At 37.8% G+C, this 24,541-nt stretch overlaps 1 protein-coding gene across 1 annotated transcript in view; it reads left to right on the top strand.

The window, feature by feature from the left end:
• LOC131063589 (reactive Intermediate Deaminase A, chloroplastic) overlaps window positions 1–24,541 on the top strand; it is a 59,333-nt gene that overhangs the window by 20,889 nt on the left and 13,903 nt on the right. Inside the window, exons 2-3 of the mRNA XM_057997452.2 lie at window positions 10,345–10,460; window positions 10,596–10,640. Coding sequence (XP_057853435.1) covers window positions 10,345–10,460; window positions 10,596–10,640 — 161 coding nt within the window. The remainder of the gene's footprint in view (window positions 1–10,344; window positions 10,461–10,595; window positions 10,641–24,541) is intronic.

The raw sequence follows: 24,541 nt of genomic DNA, 5'->3' as shown, positions 1-24,541 counted from the left end.
TTCCATTATTAGGAGCAGTATTCCATGGTCTCCTCTGAAAGCCTTGGTTGTTGTTTCCCTGATAATTGTTCCTGAAACCTTGGTTATTATTTCCTTGGAAATTTTGATTATTCGTATGTTGGCCGTGGTTGACCCTCTGCATGCTTTGGAGTTGATTATTCTGGTTTCTTAGATGAGTTACCTCGGTTGACAGCTTCTTGACTTGTTCGATCAACTCTTTCATTTCATCCTTCTCTTCCTGTGTTCTTGATGAGTTTGTTGCGTTTTGTAGGTACACGGGTTGTGTTGGTGGTGCTTGTGAAAGTGGAACTCCGGGATGAGGCACCAACTGGTTTGTCGGTTGTACACTGGGATATGTTGCTTGTGGAATGGGATTCATAACTGGAGTCTGGTTGGCCAGTGCCATACGAACTGCTTGTATTTGATTTGGTGCTGCGACAGGTCCCATATGTAGCAGTGGCCCAGTAATATTCTGTCCCATGTGCTTGCTGACCTCAATAGCTTTTGCATATGCTGCATTTAGATCATTTGGTATAGGATGTGTCCTTACGAACATGGCGGTAAGATGATCTAGGGCTCCATAATAGATTTCCCTTGGGTCAGCAATGAGGTAAGGATGTCATAACATCGTATATGCGCAGTGGAACCTATTGTTGAAAGAGGTGATTGGTTCATGTTCTCTCCTTCGGATTTCAACAAATTGTCTATACAGCTCGGCCGACGTGGTTGGTATACCAAACTTCGCAATAAATGCATCTTTCATTGCGTCCCAAGTCCTGATTGACCCTATAGGTAAATGAATGAACCAGAAGTATGCCTCTTCCCCCAATGAGTAAGGAAAAAGCCTACATGCTACATCTCCATATTCGATTTGTCTGTTACGAAGATGATCCTCGAACATCTTGATATGATCCTCTGCTGTACGATTGAAATCACTGACATTGAATTTGGAACAAAAGTGCTCCGGATTCTTTGGCATATCATGATAGATTGCAAATTCCAATGGTGATGGATTGTTGATTAGCCAAGTAGCGCCATTAAGTGCATGAGCAGGGGGAGGAGGAGGAGGAGCATGGTGTGCCATCGTGCTTCTCGGAGTTTGAAAGCTTGACAAGAGGCTTGATGAACTGGCTTGGCTTGTTGGTTGAGAAATCGCCTGGATACTTGCTTGAATTGCTGCTTGTACCTGTTCTTGAAGAGACGGAGCTTGTGATGACTCAGGAGATTCCTCTAATCTTAGTTCAAACTCTTTGGGAGTATCTTCTCTCTTGACTCGCTTCGACCTTGAAGTAAACTGAAGCTCACTCAGATTTTTGACGCCTGGTGTCGACCTCAATATCTTTTGATGTTTCTCGGGTGAGAAAGAACCAATGCGATCCAGCGTGAAGTTTTGTTTTGCGGAGATTACTGCAGGTTCCTTTGATTGCGAAGTTCTCTAGCGACGACCCTTCGGTGTTCTTCAGCCCTATCTTCTTCTTGTTCCAAGATGATTCTCACTCTGTTGTACTCAGCTTCACTTCTCCTTACGTTCCACGCTAGGTGATTCAATCCGGAAACAATATCTTCTTGAATGTTGCCTATCTCCAAATTAGGCTGCACTACTTGATTCAATCCTTCATGTGGCAACACCATCGTGATTCATGATCATGCTTGAAATGTATTCTTTTTTGGGTAAATTTTCTGGATAGTACTTTTCCTTAACGGAGGTTCAAGCCCTCCTTCTAGCGCCAATTCTGTTGACGTGTATTTTGTACACTGCCTAACACAGAATAAAATACCCAAGGGTACCTTATCCTCTCTTGAATAAAGCCTCTGATTGCTGAAGATGTCGCGAAGAAGGATCAATCAGGGTGACTCCAAGGTTCTGTAATGTAGGGTCTCTACGTGTGGATAAGCACCAGTGGTCGTTGTGAATGCTGTTTCATCAAGGGGCCTTACGTTTCCGTTCAGGAACAGAGTTTCCTAAAACTAACAAGTTCTTAAAAAGATCAAAAGGTAGGGTTTGGAAAGGATGAATTCTAATCTAATCCTAGGAATGACTCAATGTAGGCTAGCTTTGGTAGGATTCGACCAATTTCAGTATTGCTAAGGAATTACAACTCTACTGAGATTGATGCGATCTTCTAAGGTGATTATTGATTTTCAAATCATCAAGAATCATAAACACTACCATGAAGGTACATATCAATAGTTCAATGATGATTGAAGGTTTAAGTAATCCAAATATCTCCAGTTGACCACACAAGGCGTCCTTACAATCAGTAAGAGGCTAGTGGTTTGGAATATGAATCTCACCAAAGATCAAGCTCAACACTTAGTCCTTCAAATTTAAACACTACTTCGACTGAGAATGATTCAAGAAAGTAAACAACCATGAAGATAACCACGAGAATTGCAATAAAACACCATAACTTCAATATTTTATTGATCTCAAAGTCAACATAGACAACAATTGCTTGAAATTCTTTCTTCAATGCTCAATCTTGCTACAAAATAACTTTCTCCTCTCCAAAAGCTCTAATTCTAGTTCTAATATCTCATTTCTAATTACAAAATGAAAATGAATGAGGGTATATATAGCATCCTCAATTACAATGAACGGCCCAGATCAAAAGAAGATCAACGGCTGAGATTTTGACACCTAAACCCTAATTAGGGTTTTATTACAAAAAGTTCCCCTTTTATTGAACAATATTAAATACATAGCCAAATATTTAATTGGCACAAAAATCTAGGAAACATAGACCAATGATAATTAAGGTGCCACATCATCTATAACAACCTTTCTTCTAGAACCTTGTTCCCTTTCCAATGCTCCTTCTTAGCGTATGCAGTGAATCTGGACACAATTCCTTCAATCTCAGCAATAGGAATCTCTGGAAGATTCCTCATTCGTTCCTCCAAGTGGATGACCTAATCGAAAGCCTTGAGAAGAGCTACGTCCCATCCAGGCTCGAGTTCTTTGATTTTCTCAATCAGGAGCATAGTGGCGAACATTTGATCTCTTTGCTTATCTGTGATAACACTCTCATCTTTGCAAAAGATGACCTTGACCTTCTCCTCCAAAGTAAAAGTCATCGATGTGTTTTGTTCTCTCAACTTTTGATGTTGTATATCCACCCATCTGCGAGTACAAGACAGAATCGGAGCCATCAAAGTTCTCAAGTCTGTAATCTCAGGTTCATTCCAATCTATTTTCACTGTTTTGTCCTCTCGGTCATAAGATGATTGGAGATGTCTGCCACTGTCCTGGGCTTGATCAGCCACTCTGTAAATTTTGCATTTCCTGATGAGATCTAAAGGTAATCTGGAATGTATCTTTCTTTTCACCTCTAAATCACTTGAGAGATTCATCAAAAAGTCCTCTATCTGAAATTCGTGCTTGTACTTTCTACCAACTGTTTCTTCTACATATCCATAAGGATCAAAGTTCTCTTTCAAGGCAAAGAATGAAAATGAATATAAGGCCAACTCTTTCTCTGCATCATCCATGGCTAGAGCATTAGGACATACCTCAACTGAATTCCCTAGTATGATAGGCACAGGAATTCCATTTCCATGCCTGTGTCTGAATGCCTTTGCATAAGCCGCCAACTGCCTAGTCACCTCCAGTAACACTATTCTGTCTGTCGGATATCTTGGCAACATATATGGTGGTGAAGGACACCCATGAACTCTAATATATGTAAACTTCTGGAATTGGATAAACCAAGCACCATACCTCTTCACAAGCTCCTGTGCATCTTGAGATATCCGATTGTGAATCCCACCTTGCAATGTCCTGGTGATGTTCATCGTGAAGGTATCATTAACTAACTTGTAGTTACTTCCAGGTGGATGATGCAAATGAACATAAGATTCACAAACTCTGACTTCCCGTGGTCCTCTTCCGATCGCCCCTCTGTGAGGTAGTTCTGCATATTCAAAACTCCTGATCAAGGCATATATGATGTATGAGCTCATGTGGAATGACTTGGTAGCCTTCAGTCTTCTCAACTGTACGTCCAAGCAATGGCTAATAATTCTAGCCCAATGAATTGTTCCTTTCCCTTGAACTATCACTTGGATGAAGTAGAACATCCACTTCTCAAAATAGAAGGCTTGAGGAGCCCCTGTAACTCGATTGAGTAAGGTTATCAAATCTCTGTATTCCTCCTGGAAGTCGATCCTATGTGGTGTGTTTGGAATCTTGCTCAGGCGAGGACGACTTTTGAGTAACCAATTCTTATTGATGATGCTTAAGCAGGTGTCTGGATCATCCTCGTACATGGATCTAGCTCCTTCCAAGCTTTTGTAAATCATATCTTTACGCTCTGGCAGATGGAGAGCTTCACTGATAGCCTCCTCTGAAAGGTAAGCCAAAGTGTTTCCTTCCTTGGACACGATTGATCTTGATTGCGGGTCATAATGGCGGGCACACTCGATCATCAGCTCAGGGCACTGGACTGCTGGAGGGAAGCTGACCGCCTTGATAATGCCACTTTCAATTATTCTCCTCGCGACAGGTGATGGCTTTCCAATGTAAGGGACCTCTCGAAACTTCTTCACACTGAAGTTTCCCAAGTTGGTATCTCCAATGTTTCTCCACTTTGACACGATCTTGGTCTCCAATTCTTCATTCTTTTGATCTTCCTTCATGAGGGCTGGACAACTAGTGGATGCTCCTGTCTTCGGGGTCGCCATCTTGATACCTCTTCTTGAGAACTAACTCTAAAAAACGATGCAAAATTAGGAAATTCGCTAGGCAAAATGAAGATCGAAGTCTTCTAGCAAAATGCGCCTCCTTTATCAACTTCACCACCTTTTAGTTTTCAGCGCCTTGAGGAAAATTCGCTCCAACTCTAGCCTCCAACAAAGTTCACACTCCTCCTTAGATCAAACTTCGCACTTCTATTGCTTCTCCAAATCGCATTTGGATAAATGATTGAATGATGAATTAAAATGCTTCAAAATACCTCTCTTATATAGGCGCTCACTATTGCAATTGCCCATAGGCCGACTTGGAAAATAGGCCAAAATAAATAAAAATTAAATAAGAGAAGAGGCCGACTTTGCAAAAAACATTAAAATAACATCCCCAAGCGCTCCATTTTTAAATTTAATTTAATAATAATTAATTTTAAATGCCTTTGTAATTAAAAATTTTGATTTTTTAAAAAGCTTAAATTAATTATTAAATGCCCATGCGCTCTTATTAAATGCCAATTTAATTAAAATATTTCAAGTTTTTTTAGCGAATTTGGCATTTTAATGCAATTTGAAGGATATTGGCGCCTAAGCATGGGAAGAATAAGGGATATCAAACAACATCGCTCTGGTCCCTTGGAGAGGGACAGGAGCGCCCATGCATTTTGGCCTTGTCTAAGACTTTTCACGTTCAAAGTCTTATCTTGGACGTCCAAAATAGCATTCTTGCTTGGAATTTTGAGTTTAATCAATGTGACCTTTGGGAGGGCTTGTTTTAAAACATTTTCGCCCTGGTCCCTTGGTGAGGGACAAGAGCGATCTTACCTTTTGTCCATGGACTTTGTCTTCCAAATCGCCAATACATGTTGGGGGTAAACAAATAATCTTCATTCGTCCGTTCAACGCATGTTCATCTTGCCTTCTCAAGGCAAAATTGGCCTTCTTAAGATTTTCGCCCTGGTCCTCCAGTGAAGGACAGGAGCGATTTTTGCATTTGTGCTTAAGATAGTTGTTTTTTGGGGGCAATTCCTTGTTCACCATCCTCCCAAAGACATTTCTCACTTTGCATAATCTTGCCTTGACGTGGTTTTGGAAGGGAATGGTTGTTTTTATGAAAATCGCCTTGGTCCTTGAGTGAAGGACAAGAGCGCTTTTTAGTTCTTGGCACAAACCCTTGATCGTATCATCTTTACATCACTTTCTAAACGTAGAATATCACTCCCCCTTCCATCTTGAGTCTTTGAAACGAAAGTAGCTTTCCAAAATGTTAGGCTATTAAGCAAATTTGAAGATTTCACTCTGGTCCCTTGGTGAGGGACAGGAGCGCCCTAGCCTTTTTCATCAAGTTTTGTGGTTTTTTGCAACTTCGTTCTTCCTTGAAGCATTCCAAGTATCATCGCCATCATGTGCCTTGGCCTGGATTCGACCAAATTTGGAAGGGAAGACTTGATAATGTATTTTTCGCCCTGGTCCCTAGGTGAGGGACAGGAGCGCCTTGGCCATTATAGGCTCCACTTGTGTTTTGCAATCTTTCAAAATTATCTTCAATAGAGTGATTACGCCTTCCTTCCTTCATCTCAAACTTGAAACTTGCTTTACCTTTGCCAAGAATTTGTCTCTTGAGAAAATCGCTCTGGTCCCTTGGAGAGGGACAGGAGCGCCTATTGCAACTTGGGTCGATTTTCTGCTTTGTAGGCTACTTAAGTTATACCCAACGAATAAAACATACCTCTCTTGAGCTCCCCAAATCGCGAAATTACTTAAATCTTGTGAGGATAATGCAAATTTGGAGTTCAAGCTCCGGTCCTTCACTGAGGGACAGAAGCGCCTTTATCTTTCTTAGGCCAAAAGCTCAACCTTTCATTGCTAACGACTAAGTCTGGATACTCCATTATGCTCATTTCATCCTTCATTGCGTCCTTGATGCTTCAGTTCGATCAACCAAGACCAAAAATGATCTAAATAAGCCATTTCGCCTTGGTCCTTCAGTGAAGGATAGGAGCGATTTTGCCTTAAACCTTAAAAACTTGTCAATTTTGAGTCTTCAAAATCTTCAAAATCTTCAATTCACGTCCGATCATATCCCCTGGCGCCCTTGCACAAAACAATTATAACAAGTCAATAACCAAGATGCACCAAATATCATTTTCGCCTTGGTCCCTGGGAGAGGGACAGGAGCGATTTTACCTCTATAAGCCAAAATATCCAAAATTTAGGTCTTCAGTCACTTCACAAGGCATAATTAGGTCATTTCCAAGGCCAGGAATCAGTTATCAAGCCATCAAAAATTTGGTCAAAATTTACCCAGACAAAAATGCACAATTCCATCATTAAAATGCTAACACTTAGACATAGCTTGAATTTGCCCTCAAAATCCTGACTAGACCTAACCTGAGACCTATCTAACTTCCTGACAGACTCATCCTATTTCAAAAATTGCAATTCTCGGGAGGATGCTTAATACTCTTCAAAATTTGACTGGACTCAGCTTGAAAATATCCAATAGAAACCCCTAAGGCTTAACCCTAGTCCAGACAACTCATTCACTTAGTCAAAACCCTAGGCAAAACAGAAGCAAAAAGAGGGGGTCCCCATTCTAATGGGGCGATGTGTGATATGGTCACAACAACACCTTAACCTCTAATTGGGCACCATTTTCACCTCATGGAATTTTGTGTTTTCTTGGTTTTCCATGGACACCTCATTTTAGCTCGCCCACCTGATTGTCTAGGGCTGATTTTCTACTTGGTCAAGGATTCTTTGAATTTCTTGATTTTCCACGAGCACCTTGATTTGGCACCCTATTGCATCCTTGGGCGTGGATTTCAGTGGATGAAGGGTTTCTGCCATCTTCACTTTCCAGACTTAGTCAAATTGAAGATTTCTAGATTCAGGATGCCATGTGTGGATTTTGAAGTGGTTTTCTAGACTTAGGTGATTTTCAAGCTTTCCATTCTTGGAATGAATGTCCATACTTAGCCAAACTTTGATCATTCTGCCTGCTCTTTGACTTTTCCGGATTTAGAAGTGATCGTACATATCTGGTCTTCAGTGTCTTCCTGCAAGGACCTGCCACAAATAGACTTTCCAAAAATAGAAACCTTTTCAAATTGTCAGCGTTAGAGCAAAATAGGACGCAGGGACACTTTCTAAAAATAGAAACTTACTAAAAATAGTAAGTTTGATTTTTAGTGAAATTAGACCAATTCGGGGAGGCAGTGAAATCACTAAAAAATAGGAACTTTCTAAAAATAGAAAGTTGCTCAGAATTCGTTCAAATTTCACGTGTAGGTTCCTTAAAGGGCCCTGATTCCCATGCAACATTTAGTTTTTGAAAACCTTAAAAGAAAATCCCTAAAATCTAAGACTGAAGAAAAAACCCTAAAATTGACAAAACGAGTCCTAGACTTAGCCAAAATTGCTCCAACGAGTTGCAGGCTCGATCAAATTGACCCCACTCACTTGCAAACTCTGAGAAATCGATGAGACTGCCGCAAAAAATACCCCAACAATAAAAACCAAAAGACCGAGAGGGCCTAAAAAGTAGGGGGTACCCATTTGCAATGGGTGATGTGTGAAAATGTCACAATAGTACCATTAAATATCTTCAATGTTACTTGTAAATGGGCATAATCACATCAAATGCTATGACTAGCAAAAAGTCATCCATGCATTTATTAAATTTATTTGTAGGATCTATGAGAATAATAGTAGTAAATTTTCCATAGATACTACCAGTCAAATACAATGGGCCTTAAAAAATGATCATTTGATATCTCCTAATTAGAAAATATGATAAATGGTGCATCATGAGAAGGGGAGGCACCTCTAGCATGTGTCATTCCCACAAAAATATCCATTTGTAAGTTTGAAGAGGAACCAACATGCCATTGGTCAATAACATCTCTGTCCATGTGCTTGTGTACCATGCTAGTGTATATATGCTTGGGCACTTGTTGAAAGTCCATATTGTTTGCATGAGCATGTGAAGGAAATGGATTTGCATAAATCAATAAATTCTGATTAGGTGGAGCAACCAAATGATTGCCCCTTATTAATACCTTTAACATAGATATCATTATTATCTATTAATTCTTGTACTTTATGCTTTAGAGCCATACAAATCTGTGTGTGATGATCATTAGCCCTGCTACTGTGCCAACAAAAAATTCTCATTATATCTTTAGGAAGTCCCGTAGATGGATCCAATGGTTGGATAGGAGGAAGAATATTGTAATTTGCATTAAGTAAAATTTTGGAGCATGTTATTTAGAGATTTACTCTGTCTTGTGAATTTTCTAGCTGTTTGAGGTTCAAAAGAGATTACATTAGAAGTGGTAGCCACATGATTGGTGTTACGCTTATTTTCTTTCTTGAGATTACCCTTGTGAAAAGTATTTTGCTTTTGAAAGTTTGAAGGCTAAGAAGGCATAGGAGATGCGTGGGAGGATCCATATCTCAAGCTATTGGAATTAAGTAATTTGAGTTCCATATTCTTTACATGAGTGCATAGATCTATGAAAGACTCATAACTATTTAAGTATACATTGTCTTTGATAGGAGATAATAAACCCTTAACAAAAGCATTTCACAATTCATTGTTAGGAAAATGACATCTCATTTTAGAACAAAGAGATTGAATTGGGATCACATAATCATTATTGCATTCATTTGAACCTTGAGCACACTCAAATAAATTAGAAACTGTAGTTTTTAAACCCACATATATTTGGAAATGGCTAAGAAAAGCTGTAGCTAGCTGATCAAAAGAATGGATGCAGGTAGGAGCCAAATAATAGAACCACTGGACAGCATAATTTCTGAGAGTGTGAGGAAATTGTTTAGCAAACACTTTATCATCATAAACATAATCCAAAAATTCAGCATGAAAATCTTGCAAATGAGTATTAGGGTCACCTTTGCCTTGATACAAGTTGATTTTAGGGTCACCTTTGTCTTGATATTTATTGTTTGCATTGTCAGCATTATGCTTGAGGATAGCTCTTGCTACAGTAGCCGTAGGATAAAGTCTGTATTTTTTTATCATCATAAGCATAATCCAAAAACTCAGCATGGAAAGCTTGCAAATGAGTATTACGGTCACCTTTTCCTTGATACAAGTTGATTTTAGGGTCACCTTTGTCTTGATATTTTTATTGTTTGCATTGCCAGCTTTACGATTGAGGGTAGCTCTTGCTACAGTAGGATAAAGTCTTTATTTTTAATGGTTTAATCAAGCCATAGACTTGGAATTTAAAAAACTAGGACAAGTTTGGCTATATAAGCAAATATTCTTAGTGTGCTTTCCCTTGATTTGGGATTTGTGCTGAACTTTTACAAGATTTTGGCTTCTGTTTCATGCTTAATTAAGGCCAATTAATGCAGGCTACTGTAACAATTTACCCTATTTATGCCATTAAGGGAATTGGCCATAATTATATGCATGGAATTACATGCTCAATATGTAGAGTTTTGGATGTATAAATGTTATTTCAAATATTGTTCGGTAAAGTTTGGTCTCTGCTTAATTGGCAAGTTTATCCTTGAATATGTTCGTTATGATGAATTTTGTAAATTGTTTTAGAAGCAGAGGAACTTGTCAGGATCCTTTCTTCAAAGGTTCAGGACTAAGATATTTGTTGTGTTATTTACATGTAGTTTTAAAGGAGGCTGTTCAAACAGACAAGGCACCGGCAGCATTGGGTCCTTATTCACAAGCAATCAAAGCTAACAATCTTGTATTTGTTTCTGGTGTTCTAGGTCTTATTCCTGAGGTGGGTTTGATTTTTAAAAATTTTTTTTGCCTTTGTTTATGCTTATTTTTTAGTTTCAATTCTATTGTTGAGTTACCTTTACTAAGATACTAATTTTCGCTAGCTCTCACACAAAATTCTTGTTAATTTCTGCAGACTGGAAAGTTCATTTCAGATGGTGTGGAGGAGCAAACTGAACAGGTAAATCATATGCAGCTATTTTTTTCAGATATGATTTGATTATTATGCAATGATTCAGATTTTGTGATGGATATGGTAAAAAAAAATTGTGAAATAAAATTTGTGATACCACAGCAATTGGCATTTTTTAATACTGATGCTAGTTAATGCTCATAACTTTCGAGTTCTTGATAGAGATTGATGATAGCTAACAGTAAAATTGCCATAGCATTCGTATTTAATTAATTATTTCTCGATTCATATCAAGTTGTGTAAACTTGACATTGACAAGTTTATAAGCCATTGGTTTGTTGTTGCTACAATGAATAATATTGTTCTTTTGGCCATGACTTTTTACTTGAGTCTCCTTTTACGCTACTGGAATTTTGGGAAAAAGATGGTTTTACTTTTGAAACAAGATTTCTTTTCTCATTGAAGAGTTTTGGTACATCATTCTCTTGTGAAGATCAAAATAGCATGACTCATAATACTCCATATGGTTACATATTCTTAGTATTCACATGTTTTCCCAAATTGTTTAAATTTTAAATGTTATTATCTAATTTTTGCAAACAGAAGTTTGGGCATAAATGCCTTTTTAGGCATGCAGTGTGCCTGTGTCTATTACAAATAATTTTTATATATCATTCGCCTTGCTAGTTTAGTTTTGGTAATGGGTTTGAACTTGACAGTATAATTTTTTTTATATGTTAGTATTTGGATTGCTTTAGAACTATGACCTTGGGCTAACCGCAAGGTAACACAGGGAAGGTAAAATTTGTTAGAGTGGAGGTATTAACAGAGAAAAAAGTTATCATAGAAAACCCTATCTATGAGGGACTATCTACTTATTTAAGCCATACTGACCTGATGGATATTTGTTAAATGAAACTTGTGACCTGATTTGACATAATCCAATAAAAGATGGCCTGTTCTCTTTTCCAGATTAGTTCCTCTGGAATGCAAACATAAAAGACCTATTAACTTTCCTATCCATGTCTTACAAATTGTCTTTGCTATATATTGTCCACCTTGAGATGAAACACTTATTTGTTGTGTTCATATTTTTGCCGTTTACATTATTTTTGGAGCTTAAACCTTCTTAAAAACTTCGAACTTCTGATGGGACTATAAGAATGTTTGGCTAATGTGCTAGACTATTCTCAAGTCTTTTATTTGGCAATGACCAACAACCACATGCCTAGTAGGTGTTTCTTTGTTCATTGTCTAGTGAACACCTGCTGATAAACTTAGTTATTTGAGGAAGATTAAACTACGAAACCCGGGGACACGTCCCCTGCCTGAAAACCCCCGTCCCAGTCCCGAGGACGTTTCGGGGACTTGGGGACGGCCAGGGGACATCCCCCCCTCATCCCCAAATTGTCAGAATTTTGAGGGGACGTCGCCGAAACGGGGGGATGGCTTCCCTAGCTGTGGGGGACATCCGTACGTCTCGAGGACGGTTGGGGACGGATTGGAGACGTCCTAGCCGTCCCGGGGACGGCTAGACGTCCCCCACATCTAGGGCTAGGGAAAAATATTAAAATAAAAAAAAGTCGTATTTTCATTTTTTTTTTAATGATGTTTTTTGCGTAATTGAGGGAGTGAAATATCTCATGAAGGGTTTTTTGCCAATAGAAAAATAACACCCGATGCCTATATAAAATAATAAAAGTATTTTTGGCCTTGCGGGGCGCTGCCCCTCGACCCCGCCTTGTATCGCTACAGGAAGCGCGCAAGGGGTGCTGCCCCCAAACCCCCGTCGAAAAATATAGGGGGAAACTGCGCTGATGGAAGTAGTGAAAATTTAACCTCCGAGTCTGATTAGGCTCCATTATGTATGTTATTTCTTTAATATCTATTATGATATGCATATTGACAATGTGAATGAATTGAAATTCTGAATTATGAGTGCATATTGAGTATTGAGTCTATTGATAATGTTGTATGTTCGATGTTTGCATTCTAAAATGTTTTCATAGTATCATACACATGCTATATCCATGTTTTCATATGAATAGAATGTATAGATGCATGCTTTATCCATGTTTTCATATGAACATTTAGAATTTTTGTATATATTTTAAATTTTCCCTATATTTTATATAGCCGTCCCCTTTGCCGTTCCCCCCCTGTCCCCAAATTTGGCAAAAAAATTTGCTGTCCCGGAAACTCGTCCCCCTGTCCCCCCGTCCCCCCGTCCCGAAAACTTGGGGTAACATAGAGATTAAACTCTCGCTTTTGTTCAGTTGGCTAGCAAATAGCCTTACATCACGTAGTAGATAGCCTTGCATCACGTAGTAGCTAACAAGTTAGTTTATCTCCATGACAGAAGTGCTCTCTCTAGTTTGGTCACATTGCATTATTTGTTTTCGAAGCTACCTTGGTTGGGAGAGAATTGCCAACAGATTTTTGGCACCTTTATCATATCCTTTCCTCCTGAACATGAAGATGTGTTTAGTGTCTTGAGACTCTTTATGGGGTGAAGACAAATCCTCTTAACAATCTGGTGCAGTTCTTTTATAAGCAAGTGCTGGGCTAGACCCTTATTTTATGTGGTTTTGATATCATTTGGACATATTCATATCATTTTAGTTCAGATGCTTCTCCTTCACAGTAAATGCTTAGCAACAGTCCTCTTTGCAAAGAATGGCAATATTACATGTGCTTGTATCACTTCCTTTGAATTTACTAGAAACCCAAGAGTTCTTGACTACGCAAGGGTCTATGCTAATCTAATTCTAGTCTCCCCTCATTTGTATTGAGTGACTCTTGACATGAGAGTCATACAAAGGCAGCAACCTTTGGATTGATGATATAAGATTTCCACAATCCATAGAATTTTTATGTGAGCAAACTTCTGGAATCGATTGTGTGAGAGTTTTTGGATCAACCTTTCAGATCACTCCGTGATCCATCATCAGGATGAATGAGAGCACAAGAAGCAAAAGATTGAATGAGTGCAGACCAGGAGACATAAAAAGAGGGGGATGAGAGAGAAAAACAGACCAAATATACAAAAAAAAAGAAAAAAAGAAAAGGAACCAAAAAAAAAACTAAAATACAAATAAAAGAATATAACAATAAAACCAAAAAAGTCAACATTATATATATATATATATATAGGCAAGCAAATAAATATAAACAATATAAGAAAGAAACCAACATAAAATATATGCATAAATATATAGAACACAAGCAAATGAATATAAACACAAAATAAGAAAATAAAAATAATAAGACACTGAATATATATATAAACAAAAAGGACAAAGTGAAAATAACCAAAGGGGGCAAACGAGAAAAAGGTCAAAGAAATAAATAAAAGAGAATTGAAAAACTAACTAAAAGACAACACAGAACAAAACAAGAAAATTAAATATAACTAAATGAAAGAAAAATAACTGAGAATAAAACTGAAAATAAATACCAAACCCAATAGAACACAAAAGAATAAAGCACATAGAGAGGCCAAAAAACCAGGACAAGAGCGGAAGGCAAAAACAAGGAGGAAGAAGACAGAGAAGGAAAGAGGGGAGAGAAGCGAGGGCGTTCCCCTTGGTCTGCTACCCCCTCCCACCCACTCCCCCTACCCTTGCTTCTCTCCCCTCTTTCCTTCTCTGTCATCTTCCTCCTTGTTTTTGCCTTCTGCTCTTGTCCTGGTTTTTTGGCCTCTCCGTGTGCTTTATTCTTTTTGGGGCCTTGTGTTCTATTGGGTTTGGTATTTATTTTCATTTTTATTCTTAGTTATTTTTCTTTCATTTATTTATTCATTTGGTTATTTTTAATTTTCTTGTTTTGTTTTGTGTTGTCTTTTAATTAGTTTTTCAATTCTCCTTTTTTTTTTCTTTGACCTTTTTGTCGTTTGCCCCCTCTTTGGTTATTTTCACTTTGTTCTTTTTCTTTATATAAATATTCTTTCTTAATTATATTTTATTTATTCACTTGATTTAATAAAATATAAACAAGAAACTTTATATATATGTATTCGGTGTCTTGTTATTTTTATTTTCTTATTTTGTGTTTATATTCGTTTGCTTGCTTTCTATATTTATATGCATATATTTTATCTTGGTTTCTTTCTTATTTTGTTTATATTTATTTGCTTGCATATATATATATATATATGTTATTGTAGCTATGGTCGGATTCCTTCAGGCCGACATAGATAACATAAAGATTGAGATAATATAATTATATTATTATATTATTGTGATAATATAATTATTGATATTATAATAATTATATTGATGATAAAATTATTGTGATTGATATATTGATGATAATTATATTATTTTTTTTGATCGGTAATTTTATATATTATTAATATAAAAGATAGTACATGCTAAACCATCATCCACCCAAAACCACCATTTGAACTCCAAACCACCCTATCAAAACCATGTTGTTCATCTAACAGAAACACAAAAAACCCACCCCCATCCCCACTGTAAAAAGTAAATTCAATTACAACGTGCCGAAATGGCATAAACTGTTCATCAGAAAAAAAACACAAGATGGCTAATCTAAAACAAAAGATTTTGTACCAAGGGGTACCATTGTTCGCCTTGATTCTTCAGTCATCAGCAACATTATATGAGCACAGAGCATCCTCCAACTTGTTCAAACCACCCACAGCCCCGCCCTGCTCGACTTGTCTTGCCAACTCTACAGAGAGCCATCTGGTGATCGGCCTCCTTGGCACCTCGTCCACCATCCTAGCCTCCTCACTCGCTTGTCTGATTATTTCTTCCAGCTCCATTATATGAACGTAGACTACTAGACCCTCCCACCCTCGCCTTGCGTCATCTTGGAACCGGGCTTTGACCTCACGACATCACAAAAACAGAATTCGCGAGTGTCTAGCTCGAAGCTCAACATTGTTCTCTGGAATGCCTTCAGAGACATTGAAGCCCCAATCCGGAACAACCCACTCCAACAGAGACTCCAAGTTTAACAGATATGCACTTGGAACAATCTTCCTCATCACCTTCCTAACCTCACATGAATGACCCAAATCCAATCCCCAAGCCATGATGAGAGAATAGATATCAACCCTCGAACGATATCTATGGCCAATTACTGCCACCTCGCCAAGAACCAGCTGAACCACTTTCAAGAACAAAGGGTCCCTTGCCAGAAACATATTCTCGAGCCTCTTCGCAAGAACAAGACCCCAGAAAGACGACATCAACTTCGAATATTTCAGAGTAAAATTTGCTTCCATGCTGGTGGCCCCTCAAAACCGTCAAGCTCTGCAAAAAAACCGTAATCTTCCCCACCAAACTCGCTCAACAGCCACATTGAATGAGCGGAGATACCAATTTTAGCACTAAAGAAGGCATGCTCCACAACCGCCGCCATTTCAGAAAACATTCGGCATTAATTGCCCATAAGCATGAACTAGACTCAGCGCTTTGGATAAAAAGTAGGCCGCAAGTCGCACATATCAAATTTGCAGAAGTTTTGTACTTGGTAGGCTGTCTTAACTCCATTGCACAATGCTATCATTACTATCCCACCACCTCACCTCACCTTTTGAGAGCTCACACGCCACATTGGACAGGCCGTCAACAATTGCATTCCCACTTCGTTTAACATGGGAAATACAGAAGTCTTGGAAGGATTTTAATTTTGCACAAATAATATTTATGAACTTATTCAATTTCCAGCACGGGGTTTCACCTTTCATAAGAGCATTAATCACCACTTGGGAATCCCCCTCCAAGTGGACTTTCGTAGCCTTCATTTTCACTGCCAAGTCAGTAGCTAACAACGCTGCTTGAACCTCTGCTTCATGATTAGTTCTGTCCTTTAATCTTTTAGCACTTGTGAAGAGAATCTTCCCGTCATCATCACAGGCTACGCACCCCACACCTGAAGTGCCTGAATTCCCCCTTGAGGCCCCATCAAAGTTAATCTTCACCCAGCCCCTCTCAGGTTTTGACCAACTCACTTCATCAGTTTCAGGAACACTGCACACAGGATTAACCCATGAACAGGTCGTGATAATTATATTATCAGTTTAAGAGATTTCCACAATCCATCATATACAAGAATGTAGTTTCTGGATTCGATTGTGTGTAAGATTTTTGCATCAACGTTTCGGATCACACTCCATGATCCATCATCAGGATGAAGAGTGTGATCCGAAACGTTGATGCAAAAATATTACACACAATCGAATCCATAAACTACACTCTTGAATTATATTATTATTGCGAGATGATATAACTATATTATTATGTAATAATATAATTATTAAATTAATAGGGTCACATGTGAAGTGTGGTGACCCTTGGTGAAAAGTCACCTCTTGCATATATAATGAGATATGTGATCTCATTCAACAAATCATAAGAACAATGGAATACAATTGCAGATTGAGATTTCAGGATGCTCAGGGGAGACAATTGTGAATTGTCTATGGTTGGGAGGGCAAATCATTGCTCGTGGTTAAACAAGCATTTAAAAAAAAACAAAAAAAAACATCATGGTATCAGAGCAGGCACGATGACAGGGATTGAAGAATATTCTATGCGAATCTTGTGCCTATTATTGTTATTGATGTGTGGGTTCGATATTTTTGATAATTTCTCCTTAGTGGGAGCTTCAGATTTATTTGCATGATTGCCGTGAATATTTAATGCTGACTATCATATGAGGAGAACTAAAGCGGTGGAACTATCGATTGTCCCATGGGTTCGATTTTAATATTTGTTATGAACTGTAGTGGAATGAAGGTATTCTCATGGAAGAGCAGATGTGATGGGTGCTAAGGAAGACATTTGCCAAAACAGAAACAATATAATATCGGTGTGAATGGGAATTAGGAAGTTAGCGAGGTTTGCTGGAGACAGAGGCGGGATTATTGGCTTACAACGATACCTAAATAAGGGTAGATCGTGGTAATAAGGGGAGAGGCAACGCCACATCCAAGCACCATAATTGTTAGCAGCCTCATCGCTTCATCATTCCCATGCAGAGTGCAGTCATCGCAGGAATCAACCAATTCAATATTTCGAATTCCAGAACGAATGGAAATTGTGTGAAGCAAGAGGGGTCCGGCAACCCTTATTTTACAGGTGTCAAGACACATTGTGAAATAAAACAAAACAAATTGCAAAACAACACAGCGATTCACATTACAAACCCATATTGAAGTCATCACAGTGCAATTTAGGGATGGTGTGTAGCATTTCCTACTTGCCTTCATTTCCAGTGATATTGGGATCATTGTTTGACAGTGAATATATATTCACAAGAAGCGATTACATTCTAAGATGGTGATTTCGAACTTCTGATCAGCAATTCAAATCCATCAGCGAATCAATTAGAGAGTGATGGCAATGCGATTTTGAGGTTGACGATTTGTGTTTGGATGCTAAATAACCCAAGTTTGAATTACAGGTGCACAACAATTTTGGATTATCTTCATTGTCTAAACAATTTGGAGATCATCACTTGACAGTGAATCAGTCTCCAGAAATGGCGATGCAAGTATCAATCATATATTGTCACAATTCCCATGAATTATTTCATGAAGAAGATTTAGACACAACAGCATCAGCATATGTATTGATGTGAGCATCGAATTTATATCTAAATTGACACAGTTCAGAGATTAATTTATTCGAAGGACATCAATTTGACCAAAAGAAGCTACCAAAGTCGAATTTCAGTTTGTAGAAAAATACTTTGCAGGTTTGAAAATAAAATTAGAACATGTTCAAATATTGATCTAGTGTCTTGTTCGATCATTGTTGTATAATCTTGATTGAGGGAGTTTTTTTTTACATTATTCTTTGATCATCTTTAAGCATATACAAAGGCCCATGTCTTGGCGATGGCATCGGCACCTAATTTAGAGTGCTGGATGTATGAAGCTCGTTATCCAGAAGTGGACATGGTGGTAATGATTCAGTGAATGGAAACGTATTCATCGAGCACATTTGGTGCAAGGCATCTCTGTTGTGATAATTATTTAGTCCACCAAAGGTTATATTGGCTGTAGTTGGGTGGATGAATATTTTGATGCGGGCTATACTATTATTGGTGCAATAAAATAATAGTTCTGAACTTCTGAGGATATCGGTTATATTTGATGGTAGTTGCATATATTGCCAGTCATGTGTATCTTTGTGGAAGAAGTAGACAAGCCGTGTGGGGCGCTAACGAAGACCAAACATTTGCCAGAGATGAAAATTATTGGTGAGAAAGCAGAAATGACTTATCACATCTAGCGATTAAAAGTTCATGCTTCCAATGACAGGAATTGTTGTTGAAGACAAACGTATAGCAAGCACAACAGTGCTCAAGAATATTAAGATTGCAGGCAAGGGTCTTATTACATTCGAGGAAGATATCGAATCAAGACAAATGAGTGGGGAACCTAAGAATTGATAAAAGATATCTGTGAGCTGAGATGAATGCGTAGCGACTTCCAACACTAGCATCCATGCTATATTTTGTATAGACCTCTTGTCCGTCCTATACATCAAATAAAAGGGTCAAAGATTTGTGACAACTGTGTTATTGGTTATAGCCACTGAATTCAGCTAAGCATCAAGTTTATGGTCCTGTTATTATTTACCTACAAGTTCTGAATGACATAAATATAAATCTGAAGCAGCTGAATTGTGTTTGATTTGGAAAATATGAGGTCGGTTGCATGGGATGGCAACACTAAAGGTGGCAAAGATGAGACACAACTACAGGTTTAGCTCATTGGTGTATCAACAACAAAAGATAAGTATTTCATAATTGTACCTTTGAATTATGTTCATAAATCTTTTATGTAGTACATACATTGGAATAGTGAATCATGTATGCTTCTAGCATTAGTATTTCTCTTCGAGATAGGTTGATTCTATGAACTATTAGTAATCTCTCTAAATGCTTTAAGGATGGATCAAGGAGCAAAAGGATGATGAGAGATCACATTCAAGGGAGAAAGAGCTTGATGCATCTTGTGAGGAAGTCACACAGGCTGAAGAATGGAGACACAACTTGCTGCCTTGGGACTGAGTTGGTGGCTGGAGACATTTCTTCGAAGAGGAGGAATTAACAGTCAGAGGGAGCAGCCAGAGGATCTGCTTCAGTTAACTTTCAAGGATCTTGGTCATATTGGTTAAGAGGGAGTGGACCATGTTGAGATGGTTTCTCTAGTGATCAGATATACTTCCATTTGGACTATGACTTCTCCAGTTTCTGTCATGGGGTGGAAGTTGCATCGGTGAGATATGATGATTGATTTCCTCTTTTGGAAACTGTAGCAGTTAGAGGAGATTCATGGGATGGAGTCCCATGTGTGTAGGCTAGAAGGCCTTTATACCGACACCTAGGTTGTTATATTCTAGATAGATACTTAGTGAGCTTGGGATTCACCAAGAGTGATGCAGTCTCCAACCTTGTATTTCATGATATGTCAAAGTATGTGGAGATCAAATATCACTATGTTAGAGACATGGTGGAAAGAAATGCTATTCAGTTGAGATACAGACGACAGACATTCTCACCAAGCCTCTCTCCAGAATAAAGTTTGTATACTTTCAAGATAAGCTTGGTATGGTGAAGAATGAAGCCCTAGCTGAGATTGAGTCTCAGCATCATTGATATATATTTATATTTTATACTAATGCATTCTTCTATTTGAGAGAGAAGCTTAAAGTGTAAACTCTTGTTAATGCATTTCTCCTTGAGAGAGACTTGAGGTGTAAGCCCTTATCTCCACCCTCTGATATGGTTCATGGTGGATGTCATGTGTGTGATGCCATGTCAACACCACGTGAGAGAGTCTGTGGTGATTTTCTTGTACTTGTGTGTTTACCTTCTGGACGAGCCATGGTGAATATCATTGTGAGGTGACGATCTCACAATGATGAACACTTGTGCATCTTACCATCATTGTGAGATGACGATCTCACAATAATGGTTGATATCTCGTGAGGTGATATCAATGGATAAGCCATAATGGTGGAAGTGATATCTATGGATAAGCCATAATGGTGGATATTACTTGCGGAGATATCTATATATATAAGCCATAATGGTGGATATCACATGAGGTGATATCTATGGATAAGCCATGATGGTTGATATCACAGAGAGGTGATATCTTTCCTTTCCACATATGAATGTAGCCATTGTTGTCAATCATCACAATAATGGTTGATGTCACGGTGAGGTGATATCTATTCTTTCATCATTCATGGGAGTAGCCATGGTAGTTGTGTTCATTTGTAGTTCCACTCATGGGTGCAACCATGATGGATCCACCCTCTAGGAGTAGCCATGGTGGATGTCACTATGTGATTCAGATATCAAGAAGGATTCCTCCCTAGCTAAGAGGGAGTGTTGATGTTTATAGCTAAAGTCGAATCCTTGTTTGGGCCGACCTAATGAAGAAGTGCTTCATTAAATATAAATATCGAGAAGGATTCCTCCCTAGCTAAGAGGGAGTGTTAATGTTATTGTAGCTATGGTCGGATTCCTTCAGGCCAACATAGATAACATAAAGGTTGAGATAATATAATTATATTATTATAATATTGTGATAATATAATTATTGATATTATAATAATTATATTGATAAAAAAAAATTGAATTATTATATTATTATAGTAAGATAATAAAATTATATTATTATGTGATAATTATATTATTATTGTGAGATGATATAACTATATTATTATGTAATAATATAATTATTAAATTAATAGGGTCACATGTGAAGTGTGGCGACCCTTGGTGAAAAGTCACCTCTCACATATACAATGAGATATATGATCTCATTCAACAAGGCATAAGAACAATGGAATACAATTGCAGATTGAGATATCAGGATGCTTGGGGGACACAATTGTGAATTCTCTATGGGTGGGAGGGCAAATCATTGCCCGTGGTTAAACAAGCATTTTAAAAAAAAACATCAATATATATATATATATAGTGTTGACTTTTTGGTTTTTTGTTAAGTCCTTTTCTTTCTTTCTTTAGTGTAGTGTATTTTATTGTTTCTTTTGTTTGATTATTGTTATTTTCTTTTATTTGTATTTTAGTTTATTTTATTGGTTCCTTTTCTTATTTTTTGTTCTTTTTGTACTTTTGGTCTATTTTTCTCTCTCATCCCCCTCTTTTTATGTCTCCTCCTAGTCTGCACTCACTCAATCTTTTGCTTCTTGTGCTCTCATTCATCCTGATGATGGATCACGTAGTGTGATCCTAAACGTTGACCCAAAAACTCGCACACAATCGATTCCAAAAGTTGGCTCACATAAAGAAACCTTTGGATTATGAGAATATCCCTTTTCAATGCCAAAGTTGCCATGAAAAATGGATTACTTGCCAAAGCCTGTTCCATGCAATAAAAGAAAGGAGCAGTTAGACATTTAGAAGAATCAAGATCTCATATGTGATGAAGATATTGAAGCAAGTAGTTTATTGTTTTACATTTCTTTTAAAAATAAAGTGAGGAGGCAGTATTAAGTTTGTTCTTGCAGCATTAGGGCTTGCTGGTATTGAAGGGTTTGTGCTGAAAATGGAGGTGTCCGACAGCAGCTCTCCCATTGCTTTTGACTATTCTGCCATCACTCTTGGCAGGCTTTCGTCAAAGATGCCATCAAGGTCTAAAGGAGATTTTACTAAATTCTGAATCATAGTTGAAAATTCTAAGGGTTTTATGCAGCTGTCTTCCCAGTCACATGGAGTTCTCTAAGGTAAAATTTTCAGCCATTCATAGGAGAAGAAAATGGTATATTTATGGTAGGGTTGATACCAAATTCAAGTCATCACAGCAACCTATACCATTTCCTTCACCCTTCATTCAGGGTGCTCTAGGTTGACAAGTCTGATTTTTCATCAAAAGGAACATATTTCAGGATTTCTTGAACATCAAGTGGAATATCTGCATCCCATGGTTAGGATTTAAAGGAACTTTCAGGGCACATCTATGGCAGAGGCCAGGTTAGCAAGTTCTTGGATTTGACAAAGATTCAATTTTCTTGAAGCAGAATGACCACTAAAAGCTTGAATCAACAGGAGCAACCCTCCCAGTGGCACTCTTCCAAAATCTATAATGCCCTCTGGGCTCAGCTGTTGAGTTTTCAACCAAAAACAAAGTAAATATTATTCTAGTATCCTTAAGGTCAAGTTTGCCGATATAATCATAATGGATAGAAAAACTGGGTTTGAGTTTATGGAATAGATTCTTTCAGATCTGACCTCACGTTGAAATTGCGCACATTTATGACTTAGGCTTCCATGAATTTGGTTGATGCCTTATAATGAGATTTAAATGGAGCTTCAAGTCCATTTGACTATTGGTGATAATAAAGTTCCAAGTAAGTATGCATAGCACAATTAACCTGTGCCAACTAATCTAGGATAAAATGAAAAACCTGGTTATAATTTGAAAACACTTTAATAAAATCAGATTAAATAAATTGATCATGTTTCTAGGCTTGGAGCAGAATTATGCACCTAAAGCCTGAATCAATACAGCTTACAAGCCAAAATTGTCACAGGAGTTTAAACATCACAGCCAAAAGAACAGCAATCATCAAATGTAGGAAATAAATTCACAAGGGTTTGTATTAGGAATTTTTTTTTTCAAACACGAGAAGACTTCCCTGTGGAAGATCACAATCCCTTTGATCTAAGTTAATGGGTTATGCTGTTTTGGGTGCCATCATCATATTGGACAGGATGATATTGATGTGGGTCCTGGTTCCTGATAAATATGCCCTGGATTTGTATGGCTGAACTTGAAAAAAAATATGTTTTTTAACTCAAATTTTCAGGGCAAACAGGACTGACTCCGTGCCAGTGACCAAGTCCTCTGTCTTGAGCTTGCAAGCCAGGAGAAACAAGTACACCTTTCCTGTGCTTGAAATCTTTGATTCTGGTTTGTGGAAAGATGAACACATCAGCTCAAGTTTCAACAACATCACACCTGCAGTCAACCATTTGATAAATACAGAGAGAAAAGCAGCCAATTTAGAGAGTTTGGTTGAGAAAATGAGGAAATGGGTTTCCAAAGTGAGAACGCTCAATTCCAGAGCTAAGATGTGGCTGGGTTCTTAAGACAGTGCTGAATAGGTAGCCTGTGCTTTCAATGCTGCTGTTTATCATCCGTGTCATCAGTTTCCTGTTCGCAAATTCAACTCTTTGCAGCCAAATATTGCATGGCCAAATCCCTTCCACCAATAAAAAAATTAATTTTTCTAGGCTTTATGTTAATTATTTTATTATCTTATTTATATAATCTTATAATGTTATTATTATTCATATATTAATTACTGTATTTTATATATATAGTATGGCCATACCCAGCCCCACTGAACCCAAGAAAAAAATCTGTTGTACTGGCAAACCTGAACCTTGTGCTTAAACTGGCAACTTAGCTTCTGATGTCAAGCACCAATTTGAACAAATTCTTTGACAAGCAATTTCTTCTAGACCATATTCTGTGTATGTCTCCTTCAAAGGAAACAAGGCCTACGATATAAATCTAAAAATGAATGCTGTGAAGATTTGAGATTTAATTGCTAAAGATTACCCTCAATGGAATCTCAAAAACTATGAAAAGGAAAATATAAAAAATAAGAGCAAATCTGCCATTAAAGAACATTCAAAGGTTGGCAGCCTGTAGAAGGAGCAGGCTTTTACAGAATAAATGTATATTTGAACCCCTAAGTATGTGGCTTTGAAGACTCAATGAAGATGAGCAACTCAAAATTTAGTTCAATCCATGAAGTCTCCTGGAAAATCAGAGCTATTTATTTGTGGGATAAATAAATGCCACTTCCTTTGAGCACAAGCTAAGGAACATCATATCGACCTCAATATAATCCTGTATCTGATCATATCTTGAAAAATTGTCCATGGGGGATAACATTTCATACCCTGCTATGGTATCAACT

This window comes from Cryptomeria japonica, chromosome 4 (genome assembly GCF_030272615.1).
Source record: "Cryptomeria japonica chromosome 4, Sugi_1.0, whole genome shotgun sequence".
NCBI classification, from domain to species: domain Eukaryota; kingdom Viridiplantae; phylum Streptophyta; class Pinopsida; order Cupressales; family Cupressaceae; genus Cryptomeria; species Cryptomeria japonica.
This window is presented reverse-complemented; position numbering and strand designations above follow the sequence as displayed.